At 34.3% G+C, this 19,562-nt stretch overlaps 1 protein-coding gene across 6 annotated transcripts in view; it reads left to right on the top strand.

Annotated features, from left to right (window-relative positions):
• The window catches only part of LOC125645689 (zinc finger CCCH domain-containing protein 11A-like), a 23,285-nt gene extending 3,723 nt beyond the window's left edge, over nucleotides 1–19,562 (top strand). For 3 of the 6 annotated variants that reach the window (XM_056140938.1, XM_048871464.2, XM_056140939.1), the window contains exons 2-20: nucleotides 551–632; nucleotides 1,030–1,155; nucleotides 1,881–2,007; nucleotides 2,338–2,421; nucleotides 2,526–2,897; nucleotides 3,008–3,115; nucleotides 3,755–3,865; nucleotides 4,012–4,122; nucleotides 6,541–6,600; nucleotides 7,805–7,885; nucleotides 7,994–8,143; nucleotides 9,713–9,918; nucleotides 10,194–10,422; nucleotides 10,589–10,660; nucleotides 13,149–13,280; nucleotides 13,695–13,747; nucleotides 16,255–16,420; nucleotides 17,208–17,568; nucleotides 19,113–19,562. In XM_056140938.1, the coding sequence (XP_055996913.1) occupies nucleotides 579–632; nucleotides 1,030–1,155; nucleotides 1,881–2,007; nucleotides 2,338–2,421; nucleotides 2,526–2,897; nucleotides 3,008–3,115; nucleotides 3,755–3,865; nucleotides 4,012–4,122; nucleotides 6,541–6,600; nucleotides 7,805–7,885; nucleotides 7,994–8,143; nucleotides 9,713–9,918; nucleotides 10,194–10,422; nucleotides 10,589–10,660; nucleotides 13,149–13,280; nucleotides 13,695–13,747; nucleotides 16,255–16,420; nucleotides 17,208–17,568; nucleotides 19,113–19,245 (2,736 nt within the window). In that variant the 5' untranslated portion in view covers nucleotides 551–578 and the 3' untranslated portion in view covers nucleotides 19,246–19,562. Of the gene's footprint in view, nucleotides 1–445; nucleotides 633–1,029; nucleotides 1,156–1,880; nucleotides 2,008–2,337; nucleotides 2,422–2,525; nucleotides 2,898–3,007; nucleotides 3,116–3,754; nucleotides 3,866–4,011; nucleotides 4,123–6,540; nucleotides 6,601–7,804; nucleotides 7,886–7,993; nucleotides 8,144–9,712; nucleotides 9,919–10,193; nucleotides 10,423–10,588; nucleotides 10,661–13,148; nucleotides 13,281–13,694; nucleotides 13,748–16,254; nucleotides 16,545–17,207; nucleotides 17,569–19,112 lie in introns of those variants that run through there. The other 3 variants (XM_056140937.1, XM_056140936.1, XR_008796074.1) reach the window with 3 other exon arrangements.

Here is a 19,562-nt window from a genome sequence, read left to right as displayed (position 1 = left end):
AGGTTTATAAACTTTTGCTATTAATATTTGTGTTAGAAAACCTCTCCACTCCAGAGGCTCTGAACGAAGCAAAATTACATTGTTGTCTTCCCGTACTAAAATTGATTTCTATATAATGCTATATATTCAATAGAACCGAAACCTTTATTTTGATAAAGTTTTAAACCTAGTTTTAATTTTATCAATGATTATGGTTAAAGTTACATACAAAACTATCATAATAGCACATTTTAACAACAAAATGAAATTTTCAGATTTAGAGCTAGTATTACTTTAAAGGAGTAGGTCTTAGTTTTAATCATGTTTATAAAGAAGAGAAGAAAATAATCTTTCATATTTGATAAATAAATATTTTCTTACATTCTAGATTTCTTTGACTGTGTATGAGTATGCACATGTATTCTGTCACCATTTACACTGCATTAATTTGATTGAGGATTTTCAGGGGTGTGGGAAGATTGGTAGAAGAGAGACTAACATATGGCAGTCCACCAGATCTTTTCTGTGGGATTCTTCATGTGCTCTTGTTACTGATCTCAAATTTATTCAGGAAGACAGGCAAAACAAATACAGAGAAAATGTCTGCATTCGGGAACGACTGCCACTTTTACTATAACGGAAATTGTCTCAAGGTAGGGGTGACAGTTTGTATGAAACAAGCAATGTTTAATGTAAAAAAAAAAATAGTGTTTCTTATTCAGGTGCTTGTGTTTGAACCCTTTTTATGTTTATGTGTAGGTATGACCCCAAATCCTCAAATTTCATCAAAGTTAATTTTCAAGCATATCACAAGTATACTATTAATGCCATGATCTGTTCATCATGGAGTTGGTATATGCACATGTAGTTTTGATAACAATAACACTGTTTAGATATAAAGCTAACCCATTAAGTGTACAATATTCTTCTCTTAAGTCTTTTCATGTTTACAAAACAATATATATTGTATATATGATAACGTTATATGTAATTTATTATTTACATGTACAAGATACAAATCTTAATAAGGAAATTAATTGCAAATTGTAGGGAAATTCATGTCCATTCAGACATTGTGAAGCAGCCAAGGCCAATGATTTAACCTGTACATATTGGAAACAAAAAACATGTACAAAGCCTAATTGTCCGTTCAAACACTCCGAGGGAGTTTTACAGGTAAAAACATGTACAAAGCCTAATTGTCCGTTCAGACACTCCGAGGGAGTTTTACAGGTAATGTTGCTTAAATAACACAACTTACATTAGGTACATAGAATTCAAACATGTGAGTCAAAGTTTTAAAACTACTAAAGATTAGTTATTAATAATGATAGTCTCTAAACTGAATATAATGTGGGAAATTTGAATATTACCACACTCTCCCCATTAAGTGTCCCAAATTGTTTCAAAGTTGAAAAAGGTACATTTATTAGGTCTAAATTTTTGAAAACTTTTGCAAGGTATAAAATTAATATGTATGGAATGGGGTATGCATAAGGTTTTACTAAATAGCACAATTTTGAGTGAATAGACTTTTTACTGAAAATGAGTTTAAAACCAATTTTAACTGTCAGAATCTTAAATCTGAACATTGTTAAGTGGGCATAGGAAAAAAATTTTGCCATTGCAGACATTTTTAGCATATTTTAAAACTCTATAGGACCATTTATGGAAACTATTTGTATTGTTCTGTACACAGTTACTGGCTACCCCAAACCCCTTGTCTTCAAGGTTTTCCATTCATTGAAAAAATTCTTTTTGAGGACCTACAGTGTATTTAAGGAATTTATTTAATTTTGGGGCATATTAGCATTTATGCTCCAAATTTGATATTTGATTCAGTGTTTGCTTAGTCTATAACTACATGCAACAAATGTGTTAATGCATTCATTATTTCACAGTTAAATCAAAACAAAAACAGAGCAGAGATACCTTGCTATTGGGAAACGCAGCCCACTGGATGTACCAAAGCTGTCTGTCCATTCAAACACATAAATCCAAAGTCAGAGATAAATACACCTGTTGAAGGTAAGATTGATTAAAGTCTTATTTCAGAATTGCTTCACAAATATCATTTGAAAATGTTGATTTGAGCACAGTTCAGCATTATTTTTCAGAATGACATGTATAAATATTTATGTTTTCACTTGCAGTATATTTCATATGTGGTGTTTTAAAATCATATGTGTACTTCAATTTAGTTGAATGTCTTGATTTATGAAAAATGAAATGTACTGTTATGCTGCAAAAAGGAAGTGAACAAAATGAAGATTACTCACCAGACATTGAAATATAAAGGCAGATTACGCAGTATTGAGGTGTTACGGTATTCATCCATGCTATTTTACTATGTTACAGCCGAGACCACGGAAACTGATTCTTCCTCTGATGTGAAGGTGGTTGAAGTACATGTACAGCCAGTAGTCGTGAATCTAGGAGAGGGTAAGTGTGGATTCAGGTATTTTAGAATACTGTGTAATAATGCATTTCTAATTTATCTTATTCTCAAGATGAAGATTTTAAAGATGCTTCAATATTTGTATTAGATTCAGATGTTGAAATGACATCTCCTGTGAAAACAATCAACAAACACAGGGCAGCTGTACTAAATAAACCAGCAAAACAACCGACCACAAATCTCAGCTCAGAAACACGGCAGCTGGTGTCTCAACATGTCCCGAAACAAGCTGTCAAATTAGTTGTAAACAAGCCAAATATTAAGAGTAGGTTAACCAATCAGATGCCAGAACCAGAGAACAGGAAGTCGGTGAAGGACAGGCTGAAAATAGGAGTTTCTGACACAAGTCAACGGAATTCTTTGAAAGCAAGGTTAGGTATAAACAAACCTGGCATCAAAAATCGTCTTGGCATCACTCAACAGCAGGCTGACCCTGGGGAATCTACTCGCAATGATTCGGGTACATCTTTATTTCCTAATTACTATCTTGGGGAAATAATGTAATAAAGTTTGTGGTTGTTTTTGTGAAATGAATATGGAGTGTGAGAATTTAGTATTTGAAATTAACAGGTGAAGACAGTGATTTGGAAGTGAAGTCACTGGAACAAATTCAAAGAGAGAAAGCTCTAAGATCAATGGGACTGATAGAGCTTAAAGGTGGAAAGATAATGAAGATAGGTAAGAATGTGCAGTAGAAGACCTCAGAAAGGAATTATCTTCTGAAAATTTTCTGTTGTCAAATGAGTTTTTTTGATGAAACTTTCTCTGTCATCTGTAAACATTTTACGATTCCGATTTCTTTTCATGAATCATGGGTCCAATTTCAAATAAATTTCGCAGAAAGCATCTTTGAGTGAAGAGGATTGAAGTTTGTTTTGTAAATGAAGGTCCATATCCCCTTCTGAAGGAGTATAATTAGAGAGTGGGGTGTTTAAAACAAAACTGAAAAACCACTGGACCAGAGAAGCCAAAGCTTGCTTAGGAGATTCCTTTATAGTGAAGATTAATAACGGGGTCTTCATGGGGCCACAGGAGATAGATAGATAGACGTGGTCAACATTACAAATAAAAATATATGAGAAAGTTCTGTGAAAATCTTAGGAAGGGTAGATTCAAATTTGTTCACACTATGTTGTTGGTTGCAGCCAGAATTGGGATGTAATGTTTTATGTAGAGAAAATGTAACTATTTTGTTAAACAATGTGACCCATTGACCTCTTGTTTTAACAACATTGTGACCCATTGACCTTGTTTTAACAACAATGTGCATGTTCAGCTGGAAATATGAGTGTTAACAAATACGTTATGTTTTCAAAGCTGACTGGGAAAAAGAACAAAGAGAACAAAATGAAAGTAGCAGTTCAGAGGAAGAAAGAGGTTTTGAGGAGGACAAGGGGGAAGAGGAGGGTAGTGAAGAGGAAGATGAGGGTAATATTGGCATCTCTTTAGAATGTCTAAAGAAGTCATTTTGTTATGTACATGTATATGATTAATGTGGAAAATGTAGATTTTTTAAATAAAAATCTTGGACATGTGCATCTATTTGCAAATTAAGCTGGCAATTTTTTATACAGAGGTTTCAGGGGAAGAGTCGGAAAACGATTTAGAGGAACCCGAAGAAATAGAGTTATTTGCCCCTGATGAACCAGAGGATGTAGAGGACACTAGAACATTTATTTCTACAGGTTTGATATTGGCTGTGCTTTTAGTGGATTGTGTTTTACACTTAAGGTCTACACAAAATAATCATTTCTTCTGGTTGAACAAACTTCTTACTAAGAGGATGAAAATGTATTACAAATAGAAGTTTGGGAGTTTTTAGTCGCCCGAGTTACTAAGGTGACCTATTACGATTGGTCTGTATTTGTCGTCGTCTGTTGTGCATTAACAATTCAACACTTTTAACTTCTTGGTATCTACCCTTTCAATTCTTTTCAAATTTGGTATGAAGCATCTGGGACAAAGGGGACATAAATTGTATATATCGGGACTAATGCTCCCCCAGGGCTTTTAATGGGCAAGGCAAAAACTGTCAAAAGTTTACCAATTTTCAAAAATCTTCTCTACAACCACACAACTGTAAGAAAATCTAAATGCATAGTGATGTAGAGCAGGAAGTCTTTGACCAAAATTGTAAATTTCATGATCCTCGGGGTAGAGGTTGTGACTCCAGGGCGGGGACAAACTTGGCATATATTATTTATGTGCAAAACATTTAAATAACATCCTTTTTACTGTTTTTTCCACTGATATGTTGCATTCTGGGATTCTATGATATAGTTTAAGATGCAGTGTGCAGACTCTAATAATAAAGAATTGTGGTGGAAAACATGTAGCAGGTGTAGACTAGTTGTATTTTACTTGTTACTTTGAGATGTTATTTATGTTATTGGGTGACATTTTTATGCTTCCCGAAAATTTTCGGGGGAGCATAAAGTCGCTGTTTTGTCTTTTTGTCCCTCCATATATGAGTTCACATCTCCTAAACCTTTCATCAGAAATTGATATAATTGATCACTAGTGTTCTTTGAGACAAGGTCTCTTGGACCAAGGTCTCAAGGTCATTTTGGAAAGGTCAAGGTCACTCAGTACATACATGTGTAAAAGTGCCTTATTTCAACAGTATTTGAAATAAAAGTTCCTTATTTCAACAGTTTTTGAACATATATTGATCATATATCACAGAAAAAGTAATAGTTTTGAAATTGACTTTCGAACCAAGGTTACTCAAGGTCATTTTGCAAAGGTCAAGGTCACTATGAACATATATATGCCTTTTACATATTAAAAAAAAAAACCATTTCAACAATATTTCAATTTTTCATCATTGTGCAAATGACTTTTGAACAAAGGTTATGCAATGTCATTTTGTAAAGATCAAGGTCACTCAGAACATATATTTCATAAATGAAAAAAAAATTCATTTTAACAATATTTCAACAGTTATTGATCATTGTGCAAATTACTTTTGGACAAAGATCACTCAAGGTCATTTTTGAAAGGTCAAGGTCACTCAAAGCATGGTTTATGTATGAAAAAAGGCCTCTATTTCAACAATTTATCTTATACAAGCTTTCAATCATAAGTCTGAGCAGTGAACATTTGCTTTTCAAATAGAAACATTTTTGAGCACGAAACATTTCCTTTATAAGTAGAAACATCTCTTTATCAAGTCATTCATTATATGAAGTAGTTCATAAATAAATTTAATATGTGTGTTATATTTCTAATAATGTGTTTGCATTATGCTCCTGACTGTTGATGCTAAATTGAAACAAAATTAATATTTAGAAGGAAAAGGTAGTCCTTTAACTAAATTGTAAATGTCATGATCCTAGGGATAAGGGTTTTGGTTCCAGGATGGGCCCAACATTATCATAGTGATTATTGTCTTTATCAATTGAAAAACTTCTTTTATACTTTTGCTGATACTGTATAGAAAAATAAATAAATGCATATCTAAAAAAAAAAAAGCAGAAAAGAATGTACCAAAGTTGTAAATTTTGCAACCCCAAGGTTCTCACTCTAGGGCAGGTCTAAAGTAGTCATATAGTATTAATATAACATACTTTATTATGTGAAGTCTGTTATAAGTAGTCATACAGTATTAATATAACATACTTTATTATGTGAAGTCTGTTATAAGTAGTCATACAGTATTAATATAACATACTTTATTATGTGAAGTCTGTTATAAGTAGTCATATAGTATTACTATAACATACTTTATTATGTGAAGTCTGTTATAAGTAGTCATACAGTATTAATATAACATACTTTATTATGTGAAGTCTGTTATAAGTAGTCATACAGTATTAATATAACATACTTTATTATGTGAAGTCTGTTATAAGTAGTCATATAGTATTAATATAACATACTTTATTATGTGAAGTCTGTTATAAGTATGGGCACTTGCAACGGCATCTTCTTTTATACTGTTGCCGAAAATTAGAATTCAGTTTAGATATGCAGAAAAGGAAAATTCTTATAGATTTTGCAGTCCTTGGGGCAAGTTATACTTTCGACTAATACTTAGGTGACCAATCAGGCCTGTGGATCTCGTCTATGAGTATTAAGCTAATCTTTTCTTTTTTGGTTAGGCAATGTAAAGGTTTCATCTATTCCAAATTCACAGAATAAAAACCTTCCACAACTTGAAGGTAAGTGCATATATGTATCTATTTGATAATCTTCTATAAACAATATATCTAAAGAGAAAGAGAGAGATATATGCTTTATGTAAAGTAAATATATATTAATGTTTACTTGTGACCAAAAATGTAGCTGAATTCAGTCTTTTGTTAGTACAGACTATATATCTGAAACTTTGATAAAGCACTTAAGTTATGCAGTCTTAAGGATGGACCCCTGTCATAATTCAGTACAAATTAAAAGATACCATCATCCGGCCGGCCATCTGGACCCCGTCTGTCTGTCTGGACTTTGTAGGCAAAATGCAAAATGAACCGTAAGCTTCAGGATCTTGCACATTGGTACATTTGATCACCTTGATGAGAGGAAGATACCTATTGTTTTTCAAAGTCAAAGGTCAAGGTCGTAGTATCAGTTAGGAAAACCGTGTAGGTAGAATACAGGCCAAATTATTGGAGCTAGGATCTTACAACTTGGTACATGTACATTTAATCGCCATGATGAGAAGAAAATGCATGTTTTTCAAGGTTACGGTCATATCAGTTAATAGGAAAAACTTGTAGGCAATATACAGACTGAACTGTTGAAGCTAGAACCGTCAAACTTGGTATACATACACATTATGCCAAGTGGAGGATGTCTATTGTTTCTCAAGGTCAAGGTCATTGTATCACTTAGTAGAAAAACCTTGCTTTCATTTTCCAGATTTTTTTCGTTACGAATACAGGTATTGCCTTTAAATTTTGACAGAACCTCCCTCTCGGAGAAATACATAATCAGTTCACATTTCAACTTGATTGGTGCACTGTCATGTAATTTAGGGCCAAAAGTAGGTCAAATAGTTTTCTGGATTTTTTCTCGTCATGTATACAGATATTGCACTGAAGGTCTTACGGGAATATGTTGAAATATACATCTGTTTATGTATGTCTGACATCTTTAAAAAAAAGTAGCAAAATATATACATTTTCTTTGGTTGTTGATTAAATTAAACTATATTGAGAGGAAATTAAAACAGTTTTTTTTTGTTTTTTTTTGTTTTTTTTTTATACTTTAAACCATCAATATTGATAAGTTACATAAGGGTGGAGCTACCTTAATTAAATGACAAAAGTAACTTAGTATAGAATGTTTATATGATATTTTGAACTTGTTGACTCTCATTAGGCTATTTTAGATGTCCTACTTCTTTATCATTTTATTAATTTAAAGAATTCCATGTAAATAAAGGTAGACGAATAGGAAAAAGAATTGTCGTTGATGATACTAGACCAGTGGATGACAAAACTCCAGGTGGGTAATTAAAAACATCTCTAAAATCCCAAATAATCTTTCTGGGGTAATTTAGTATACAGAATACAATATGTTCCGGGTACATTTCTTTTCTTTTGAAAATTGCAGATTTAAAGGCAAGCTTAAAGAGGCGTTTGGGAGGAAGGGTTGCAGAGGTTGCCCATGATTCGGGTCAATCTGTTTGTGAACATCCAGTAAAAAAGAAACTGACGATGCCAATCGGCAGCTCAAATCAAGGCACCATCAAAACTCTATCAGGTAATCATTATTGAATCATTAAACCAGTGCAACTTGATTACAATGAACCAAGTAAGTCACACCATGATATTTGGCAAATGAGAGTTGTGAAAGAGGGTACATAGATATTGAAGATGAAATCAAAATTTTTATTTTATTTTTTAAAACTTTATGAGGTCACCTGAGTCTCTCAGGTGATCTGTTGTTGTTGGTCGTCTTCCGTCATCATGTGTCGTTCGTTTACAATTTTACATTTGTAACTTCTTGAAAACTACAAGGTCAGTTGATACCATTTTTGGTGTGAAGCTTCTTTCAGATAAGAGGAAGGTACAATTGTGAAATTTATGATTTTAGCTCCCCCAGGTCCTCATAGTTGGGGCCAGAAGTGCAACCAAAAAAAGAAGGGGAAAAAAGCCAAATTTCCAAAATCTTTTTCTCTTCTCCCACACATGTGGTAGAAAACCAAATGCATGATTATGATGTCCATGAAGCCTTTATCAGAATTTTGAAATTCATAGTGAAAATGTGTTAAATCTTAGAATGTCTTTTTCCCTACTTCTGCAGCAGAAATCTCCTTTTAATTAATCTTATGTATTGTGACAATTGCTTTTGTGAATAATGATAATGACAATATCTATGGCTATAAGGCCAAGTAAAATTAATTAGTAGATTATCATTCAAACTTCACAGAAAAATGGGGCGGGTGTGAGGATTTTATTTTTCATTTTTCGCCATGGTATTCTTGACCTCGAAAATGCCTTCTCTCATTGAGAAAAGGCTTTATAAATCATAATTACATGTGTATTTGGGTTTCTAAAAGGCAAAGTGAAACAAAGTACGTTTACGATACCGGACCAGACATAAAAATATGCGGAAATCGTAATTTTGAAAAATAAAAAATCGGAGCGGGGCGATTTTCGAGGGACGGGCGGGAATGATAATCTACTAATTAATTTTACTTGGCCTAATGGTTAGTAGTTAGATCAGTTGAGATGAAAGGGGGGGGGGGCTAACTTCTGATTTAGAAAATCTAATTTAGTTTACTGTGCATTGTAGGTTTGTAGCAATGAACTGTAAGCCTGCATGTTGTGTGCTTTAATCGTAAATGAAACTATTAATAAGAGAATGAAGGTTTACACATTTTTATATTGAAAGTATTTCGTTTAAAACTTGTTAAATTCCCCCCTTCCCTCTTTGTCTTTCTCACACACACGATAGATTTTTATTGGATTAGTTGGTGTTTCGTTCACGCCCATTTGAGAATATACAATGTATTTTATAAACAGCTAATCTGGAACAATCTCATATTTATGTATTTTCCGTTCATGCACACAAAAGACTTCAGAATGAGGCTTAAATACAAATATGAGACTACCTTACAGGTCTGACTACCTTACAGGTCTATGTGTGGGCCATGGTACATGTACATGGGTGACTGTTAAGGCCCGTGGGCCTCTTGTTTTGTTTACAGCTGGACATTTTTTTTAATAGTACTGGGGAGATAAACATCCATTATCATATATAGTCCTTATTTGTATTAAAGTTTGAAACAAGTGCTGTGTAAGTGAAGTTATATTGACGTTTTTACAGGCATAAAAAGCCGTCTCGGCACAGTGGGTAATGAACCAGCCTTATTGGATGCTCGTCAGAAATTGAAACTGAAGAAAATGGACAATCTGGAGCCTATAATTATGTCCGTCTCCATGGGAACTGATGAAGAAGACAGTAATGACTCAAAGGGTAGTCTAAGAAAAACAGCCGTAGTTCGGAAAAGAGGCTGGAGAAAGACAGCAAAGGTAAGATATCACTTCAGATATTGATGTTGATCAGAAGCGATCTCACAACGTCAACATTGATTAGTATATGACATTAGCTAAGTTACCAGACACAACAGAAGTTGTAAGATTTTAAAAAACTAAAAGTCCATGTTAATAATATGGATTTAAAGGCACTTGGTATTGTATGGCTTTACTTATTTTCGGAATCCCCTGAAGCATCACGTTTAGAAAAGTTCTCAGTGGGCATGCTTTAACATTTCTTATAATTACATCCTTGCTCTGGTGTGATGTAGGATACTGAAGTTGGTCCTGATAAAGATTCCAGCCGACCTGTTACACCTAACCAGCCCCTATCAGCAGGATCATCACCAGAGAAGTCAACCGAGACAGAAAAAGTGGTCAGTTCAGGGAAGAGATGGAAGAAAGAGGAAGACGTGGGAACAAAGTTACAGAACATGATGACACAGAAGTGGAGGAACAATATCTGGAGCAACAGAAACAGTCAGAAATCCAAACCTGTGGGTCAGTGTCACTGTAATATGCATTTACATAGTCATAAAGATTTAAAATACTCTGAAGTTTTTACACTATGTCATACTGAACAGAATGATTTAAAATACTCTGACGTATCGACGCTATGTCATACTGAATAGAATGACTTATTGGCTAAATGATTGCTCTTTTTCAGGAGAAACACTGGACAGTTTAGGAATCGGTATCATTGATATCAAAGGAGGAAAGGTTGTCAAAATGGGCAAAAGTAAGTGACATGAAAGATGTTTCACTGTTGATTTGAATGATTTGATGATAGTCTTGGTGTAATACTGTATTCAGTATACAGTGGTTTATTTTTGGTGTGATACTGTATTCAGTATATAGTGGTTTATTTTTGGTGTGATACTGTATTCAGTATATAGTGGTTTATTTTTGGCATGGTACTGTATTCAGTATATAGTGGTTTATTTTTGGTGTGATACTGTATTCAGTATACAGTGGTTTATTTTTGGTGTGATACTGTATTCAGTATATAATTATTTATTTTTGGTGTGATACTGTATTCAGTATACAGTGGTTTATTTTTGGTGTGATACTGTATTCAGTATATAGTGGTTTATTTTTGGTGTGATACTGTATTCAGTATATAGTGGTTTATTTTTGGTGTGATACTGTATTCAGTATATAGTGGTTTATTTTTGGTGTGATACTGTATTCAGTATACAGTGGTTTATTTTTGGCGTGGTACTGTATTCAATATACAGTGGTTTATTTTTGGTGTGATACTGTATTCAGTATACAGTGGTTTATTTTTGGTGTGATACTGTATTCAGTATATAGTGGTTTATTTTTGGTGTGATACTGTATTCAGTATACAGTGGTTTATTTTTGGTGTGATACTGTATTCAGTATACAGTGGTTTATTTTTGGTGTGATACTGTATTCAGTATATAGTGGTTTATTTTTGGTGTGATACTGTATTCAGTATATAGTGGTTTATTTTTGGTGTGATACTGTATTCAGTATTCAGTGGTTTATTTTTGGTGTGATACTGTATTCAGTATATAGTGGTTTATTTTTGGCGTGGTACTGTATTCAGTATTCAGTGGTTTAATTTTGGTGTGATACTGTATTCAGTATATAGTGGTTTATTTTTGGTGTGATACTGTATTCAGTATATAATTATTTATTTTTGGTGTGATACTGTATTCAGTATACAGTGGTTTATTTTTGGTGTGATACTGTATTCAGTATACAGTGGTTGATTTTTGGTGTGATACTGTATTCAGTATATAGTGGTTTATTTTTGGTGTGATACTGTATTCAGTATATAATTATTTATTTTTGGTGTGATACTGTATTCAGTATACAGTGGTTTATTTTTGGTGTGATACTGTATTCAGTATATAGTGGTTTATTTTTGGTGTGATACTGTATTCAGTATATAATTATTTATTTTTGGTGTGATACTGTATTCAGTATACAGTGGTTTATTTTTGGTGTGATACTGTATTCAGTATATAATTATTTATTTTTGGTGTGATACTGTATTCAGTATATAATTATTTATTTTTGGTGTGATACTGTATTCAGTATTCAGTGGTTTAATTTTGGTGTGATACTGTATTCAATATACAGTGGTTTATTTTTGGTGTGATACTGTATTCAGTATACAGTGGTTTATTTTTGGTGTGATACTGTATTCAGTATATAATTATTTATTTTTGGTGTGATACTGTATTCAGTATACAGTGGTTTATTTTTGGTGTGATACTGTATTCAGTATATAGTGGTTTATTTTTGGTGTGATACTGTATTCAGTATACAGTGGTTTATTTTTGGTGTGATACTGTATTCAGTATACAGTGGTTTATTTTTGGTGTGATACTGTATTCAGTATACAGTGGTTTATTTTTGGTGTGATACTGTATTCAGTATACAGTGGTTTATTTTTGGTGTGATACTGTATTCAGTATACAGTGGTTTATTTTTGGTGTGATACTGTATTCAGTATACAGTGGTTTATTTTTGGTGTGATACTGTATTCAGTATACAGTGGTTTATTTTTGGTGTGGTACTGTATTCAGTATACAGTAGTGATGGGCAATCGGACCAAAAAATATAATCGATTATTGGCAATAATCGGATATATGTAATTGATTAATAATTGATTATAATCGGAATTGGCATTTAAGTGTTTTCCCCTCAAATTAGATGTAACAGAATCATTAAATGTATGGAAACAACATTTGAATTCTTCTTTGTTTCATTTGTTCACTGGTTAACAAATCAGAATTTTGATAGATCAAGTAATGGAATTTATCTATAATCTCAATGTATCAAAGATATCAGAGATGGACTCCTTTATTTGACTGTTGAATGTCGTTGTTGTTACCGTCCTTCATATCTCCCGCCATTTTGATTGCTTATTTTTGATCGGGTTTGACATACAGAAAATAAAATTTGAACAAAGTTGAAGTGATTTCTGGAGTTTGTTTGGTCAACGATGTTGGCGACTTTTATTTTGTAATAGATTAGTAGCATCGTAGGTCTCTGAACGACCGACAATCGATCATCGGCGACAATCGTTTCATTGCCAGTATACAGTGGTTTATTTTTGGCGTGGTACTGTATTCAATATACAGTGGTTTATTTTTGGCGTGTTACTGTATTCAGTATACAGTGGTTTATTTTTGGTGTGGTACTGTATTCAGTATACAGTGGTTTATTTTTGGTTATTTTTTTCTTTACAGGTAAAGAGGAGGAAAACACCAAAATGAAAAGTGAGGACAAATTGCTCGATCAGATAGAAAAAATATCAAGGGGCTCAAAAAAGGAAATTCGAGAGAGGAAGGTGTATGTGCCCCCAGGCCGGCAGAGAGCAGGTAAATGACCATTGGATGACCACAGAAAATGACTGACCATTACCAACTTTTCTCCTCATGTGTAAACTGTAGTATAGTGTACTTGATAGGGCTTGAGGCTTACTCCAAAGTTAAACTGTGACAGTTCAATATTGCATTTGTTATCAATAAAATGTGAAATTCTATGCCCCCTGATAATTGCATATTGTACCCCACAAAAGAATTTTGCTACAATTATAGGAGGTAGTTGTGTTTAACAAAGTTTAACACATCTTGTTTAAGATTATTTTAACAAATAGACAAATGGGTCAATTATTAGATGTTAATCACTTATAAGGGTTGATATTAGAATAGTAACACTGACTGAGATTTTATTTACGTATACTCCTTGAGTGAAAGATTAACATCATTAAACAAATCAAATTTATTTTAAAGGTGTTTCTGATCCAGATGCCGGAAGAAAGAAAGTCATTACTGAATATACAGAGGTGAGTGAAGACAGTGTACAGTTGTGTAGTGAGAGTGACTGATTCATAGACAGTCAGTACTGAGTATACAGAGGTGAGTGAAGACAGTGTACAGTTGTGTAGTGAGAGTGACTGATTCGTAGACAGTCAGTACTGAGTATACAGAGGTGAGTGAAGACAGTGAACAGTTGTGTAGTGAGAGTGACTGATTCGTAGACAGTCAGTACTGAGTATACAGAGGTGAGTGAGAGTGACTGATTCGTAGACAGTCAGTACTGAGTATACAGAGGTGAGTGAAGACAGTGTACAGTTGTGTAGTGAGAGTGACTGATTCGTAGACAGTCAGTACTGAGTATACAGAGGTGGGTGAAGACAGTGTACAGTTGTGTAGTGAGAGTGACTGATTCGTAGAAGTCAGTACTGAGTATACAGAGGTGAGTGAAGACAGTGTACAGTTGTGTAGTGAGAGTGACTGATTCGTAGACAGTCAGTACTGAGTATACAGAGGTGAGTGAAGACAGTGAACAGTTGTGTAGTGAGAGTGACTGATTCGTAGACAGTCAGTACTGAGTATACAGAGGTGAGTGAAGACAGTGTACAGTTGTGTAGTGAGAGTGACTGATTCGTAGACGGTCAGTACTGAGTATACAGAGGTGAGTGAAGACAGTGAACAGTTGTGTAGTGAGAGTGACTGATTCGTAGACGGTCAGTACTGAGTATACAGAGGTGAGTGAAGACAGTGTACAGTTGTGTAATGAGAGTGACTGATTCGTAGACAGTCAGTACTGAGTATACAGAGGTGAGTGAGAGTGACTGATTCGTAGACGGTCAGTACTGAGTATACAGAGGTGAGGGAAGACAGTGTACAGTTGTGTAGTGAGAGTGACTGATTCGTAGACAGTCAGTACTGAGTATACAGAGGTGAGTGAGAGTGACTGATTCGTAGACGGTCAGTACTGAGTATACAGAGGTGAGTGAGAGTGACTGATTCGTAGACGGTCAGTACTGAGTATACAGAGGTGAGTGAAGACAGTGTACAGTTGTGTAGTGAGAGTGACTGATTCGTAGACAGTCAGTACTGAGTATACAGAGGTGAGTGAAGACAGTGTACAGTTGTGTAGTGAGAGTGACTGATTCGTAGACAGTCAGTACTGAGTATACAGAGGTGAGTGAAGACAGTGTACAGTTGTGTAGTGAGAGTGACTGATTCGTAGACAGTCAGTACTGTGTATACAGAGGTGAGTGAGAGTGACTGATTCGTAGACAGTCAGTACTGAGTATACAGAGGTGAGTGAGAGTGACTGATTCGTAGACAGTCAGTACTGAGTATACAGAGGTGAGTGAAGACAGTGAACAGTTGTGTAGTGAGAGTGACTGATTCGTAGACAGTCAGTACTGAGTATACAGAGGTGAGTGAAGACAGTGTACAGTTGTGTAGTGAGAGTGACTGATTCGTAGACAGTCAGTACTGAGTATACAGAGGTGAGTGAGAGTGACTGATTCGTAGACAGTCAGTACTGAGTATACAGAGGTGAGTGAGAGTGACTGATTCGTAGACGGTCAGTACTGAGTATACAGAGGTGAGTGAAGACAGTGTACAGTTGTGTAATGAGAGTGACTGATTCGTAGACGGTCAGTACTGAGTATACAGAGGTGAGTGAAGACAGTGAACAGTTGTGTAGTGAGAGTGACTGATTCGTAGACAGTCAGTACTGAGTATACAGAGGTGAGTGAGAGTGACTGATTCGTAGACAGTCAGTACTGAGTATACAGAGGTGAGTGAAGACAGTGAACAGTTGTGTAGTAATCATTAACTAAGTAATTTTATATACCGTAGGTAGATTAGTTAACATCGATAATGTTGGTTTAGAGATTGCTATTTATAGACCCGATTCCAGAGTTTTATAATGATTGCACAGTATTTTACACAGGAATCAGAATGTTATTACACAGGAATCAGAATGTTATTACACAGGAATCAGAATGTTATTACATGTACCATGAATTTGTAATTTGATGACATTATCATACTGCATTTAATCAAAACTCGCATCAAATGTTTAAATGCACTAATGTGATCTTGAATGGGTTAAGAGGGGACTCAAATGACAGTTTGTTTGGATAAATTCAAAGCAGTACCAGATATGATTGCTTAGTAATTGAATCTTTGGGACAGAAAAGCTTAAGACAATCATACTTGATGTGGTTGACCTTGACTGATGGATATGTCATGATATCATATTAGATCAAAGTGACTGGGAAGAGAATTTTCCTTTTCAGGCCATAACTTTGCAACACAGAAACATTAGATACTGATTCTTGACTCTGTGTTTGATTATCAGCACAAAGTTTTGTCTGGTCTGTTACTTCAAAATTCACAGATTTTTAAAAGTTCATATGAGAATATGATGTTGAAATCCAGAGAATATGAAACACGAGTGTGTCTGAATATGCCTCACAGTGGGTGCAAGTCAAGTTAGGAGAAATCTAGTTTGTTTTTACGATAGTTCTGTGTTCATTCTCAACAGAAAGCTGCATTGTCTGACGAGGACTCCAGTGACATGCAAGTGAAAACCTTCTCAGAAATCATGGCTGCTAAACGTCAGAGGCAAAAGAAATTGGCAGTTCATAAGGTTGCAGAATCAAACAGCAAAAAACCATCAGAGGATCTGGAGTTACCGCAGGAAACCACAGGTAGAATGAACTCAGGGTAACACAGAACTGAAAATGTCAGCACACTCACTGGTACAATCAGAGACATGACGATGATGGAGTTGTCACGTTTAAACTTTCTTGTGATTTAAGTGTTCCTTCCACGGTAAAAATACTGCTTGTATTGACATCTCTCAGTCCTGTTAAAGGGACTGATTCACGATTTTACCCAAAATTTTGTTTTTCCCTTTTAATGATCAAAATCTACTGTCTAATGTGTTTGAAAGATTTCACATGAAAATTAAGGTTATACATTATCACAGAAGCTCATTATAGAGAGATTATTATTGGTTTTGTAAACAAAGATTGCGGTATGCTATTGTTTACGAAATTTTCAAAAGGAATGGATATCGATCCAAGTATTATTATATCTTTCACATTTCAAGCATTTTTGGGGTGAAATGTGTCATCTACATGTAAAAGTCAAAATTTGTGACCATGCAAAATTAAGATGCATTATATTTCAAAATCAATATTTCACTTGTTTGTTTGTTTACATAAAAAGACTCGAGTCTTTGTTTACATAACACTTTTTTAAGGCTAAAATATAGCTTTCATTCTTGCATTCAGAAGGTCAAAATTTTGGCTGTCAACAATAAATCAGTTATATTTCTAATGTTAAACATCAAAAATGGAAAATATTTTTATCAAAAATCGTGAACCAGTCCCTTTAAGATTTAGATTGATTGTGTTATTCCTTCCTGTTACTATACCCACTGATATTTTTGTGTGGCTGACATAAATTCATCTTTGTATTGATTTATCACAGAAGACAGCAATGAAGCACCAGCTGATGTTTTGAAAATGGCTCAGATGATCACAGGCTCATTGGGTAGCCCGGTGAAGTTGGAAGAATCTCACCATCATCGAAGCAAAAAGAAATCAAAGTGGAGGAAGAAACGTAAATCATCAAAAGAGAAGAAGTCCTTCAAAGAAAACAAACTTATAGACAATGAGGAAGAATCTAACCAGGATATGCTGAAGTCATGTGACACAGCATTCTCAGAGGACTCCAAGAATGACACTGTTGAGAGTGCCCAGCATTCTGTGGAAACTGTTGATCCGGTGTTAATGAAGGCAAAACGGCAAAATTCTGAGAACGGAGGAAATATATCAGACAAGGATATACTGTAAGTACCAGTAATTTTGAAATAACGGTATATTTGTAGGTTTGTGTTGGGGAGAGGGGGAATAGGCAATTACATTCTATCTTAAATAGTGTTTGAGAAGATTCACACTCGAATTTGTTGAAATTTACATGAATGACAAAGTCAATGAATTGTCACATCTCTCTAGTGTGCATCACCTCACATAGCATTCAAAAATAGAAATGGTTTTCATGCATTTACCTTTCATGTGTAGGTATTACTTAGGAGTATATGTACCAGGTACACAATCAATTCCTGACGTGTATCACAGATATTTTGCATCACATTGCACATACAGGTTTTACTTGTATATTGAGACATCGAGGAAAACGAATTCATGGAAGTAAATATGAATATAAACCCTAGTATGTATTAGTTTGGCAGTCCATCTTTCTGTACAAGGGTTGTGTCATGATACAAATTTATTATGGCAATGTTATTGCTTTGTAAAGAAAAATACAAGATCAAAGTTTGACACACTGACCTCATTTGGGCAAGGTAACTTTGGAGGAAAGGTGTGAAAGTTTGGTCTTGACCATAAACTCACTAGCAGAAAAACATAAAAAATATTTAGAAAACCTGGTGTTGGATGACTGATGTAACTGGAACTTACCTAAAAAATCATTTGCACAAGGTCATTTAGAAAAATGTCTTGGATGGAAGGCAATTTTTTATGCAGATACACTGTATACAACCAGATCTGTTCAGTTCTTATACCCTCCCCTGGCTTATCCAGAATAGAGCTTATAACTTTTTCTCTTGTAATGGCACACCATCTGGTCATCATTAAAGTTTTTGCCAAGTATGAGCTTCTACACATACCAGTATATTGCTTTGGTATTTCACAATTTCAGTATGAAAAGCAGAAATTAAAGTTAAAAATTATGGACATATTTATCTCAGAATGCTAAAGAGACCAAGTTTCTTTGATCTTAATACAGATAAAGGAAAAGGTGCAACAACAATTATATTTGGCATCTGGAGGTTTTGAATATTCTATGTTAAATGTTCCTAAAATTCAGTAGTTTTCACATTGAAATGGCATTTAGACCCCCCCCCCCCCCCCCCCCCCCCCCCCCCCACACACACACACACACTCACAGAGATTCCAATTTTTTGTAATATGATGAGACTGGGTTTGTGACATTTTGCATTTTCCTTAAAACAATTGTCAAGAAATAAAACTTTTCATAGAAGCAATCTTTCTTGGAGATCGCAATCTACATACACTGTACATCACATGAAGCTAATTTCATATACTTGTATATGCAATGCTGAGATATGACAATTAACTTGCCGAAGTTTGATTGTAGTCAATGCACGTGGCCCATACTTTCCAAGCCAAATTGAAAAAATTAATGTTGATATTTGGCTATTGTAAATTTGTACACATAGTAAATTCCCATTTTCTTGCTAGAATGATTTGTTTTGTATATCACATCAACTGAACAAAAAAATTGTATAACACTTTGGTTATTGAAATCTTTGTGAAGGCTGTCAGTGAAAGTTATTGTTGTATATTTCAGAAGTCCAGATAAAAACCGGACTGAACATCTGTTGTCGGACAGCTGGTTGGATCTTGATGAAGAGACAGAGGGTGGTGCTGTAATTCAAGATGATGACGACCTTCTGAGAGAAATTGATGAACTTTTAGCTTAGTTATTGTGTACAAATGTGTTTTTCATTTTTCAATACATATGTAATTTGATTCATTGAATTTTGAAATTTTGAAAGAAGGGATTTTTTTCCGTTCTAAATTAATTTTGAAGTGCTAGATCATGAAATTGAAATAGATTGGTGTGCTAGTATTTGTCAAAAGAATAAAAAAGTAGAGATGAAAAATGCATACATCCGATTTGTTTTTATATATTTCTGTCTGAAAACATGAATAATAATGATCAGACTTGATGAAATTATTACCATTTTGAATTGTAAAACAATTTGTAATGAAAACATTTATTAAAAGAAAAACTGTT

Source organism: Ostrea edulis, chromosome 6 (genome assembly GCF_947568905.1).
Source record: "Ostrea edulis chromosome 6, xbOstEdul1.1, whole genome shotgun sequence".
NCBI lineage: Eukaryota > Metazoa > Mollusca > Bivalvia > Ostreida > Ostreidae > Ostrea > Ostrea edulis.
Note: the sequence above shows the minus strand (reverse complement) of the source record. Positions and strands in the feature narration are given on the sequence as shown.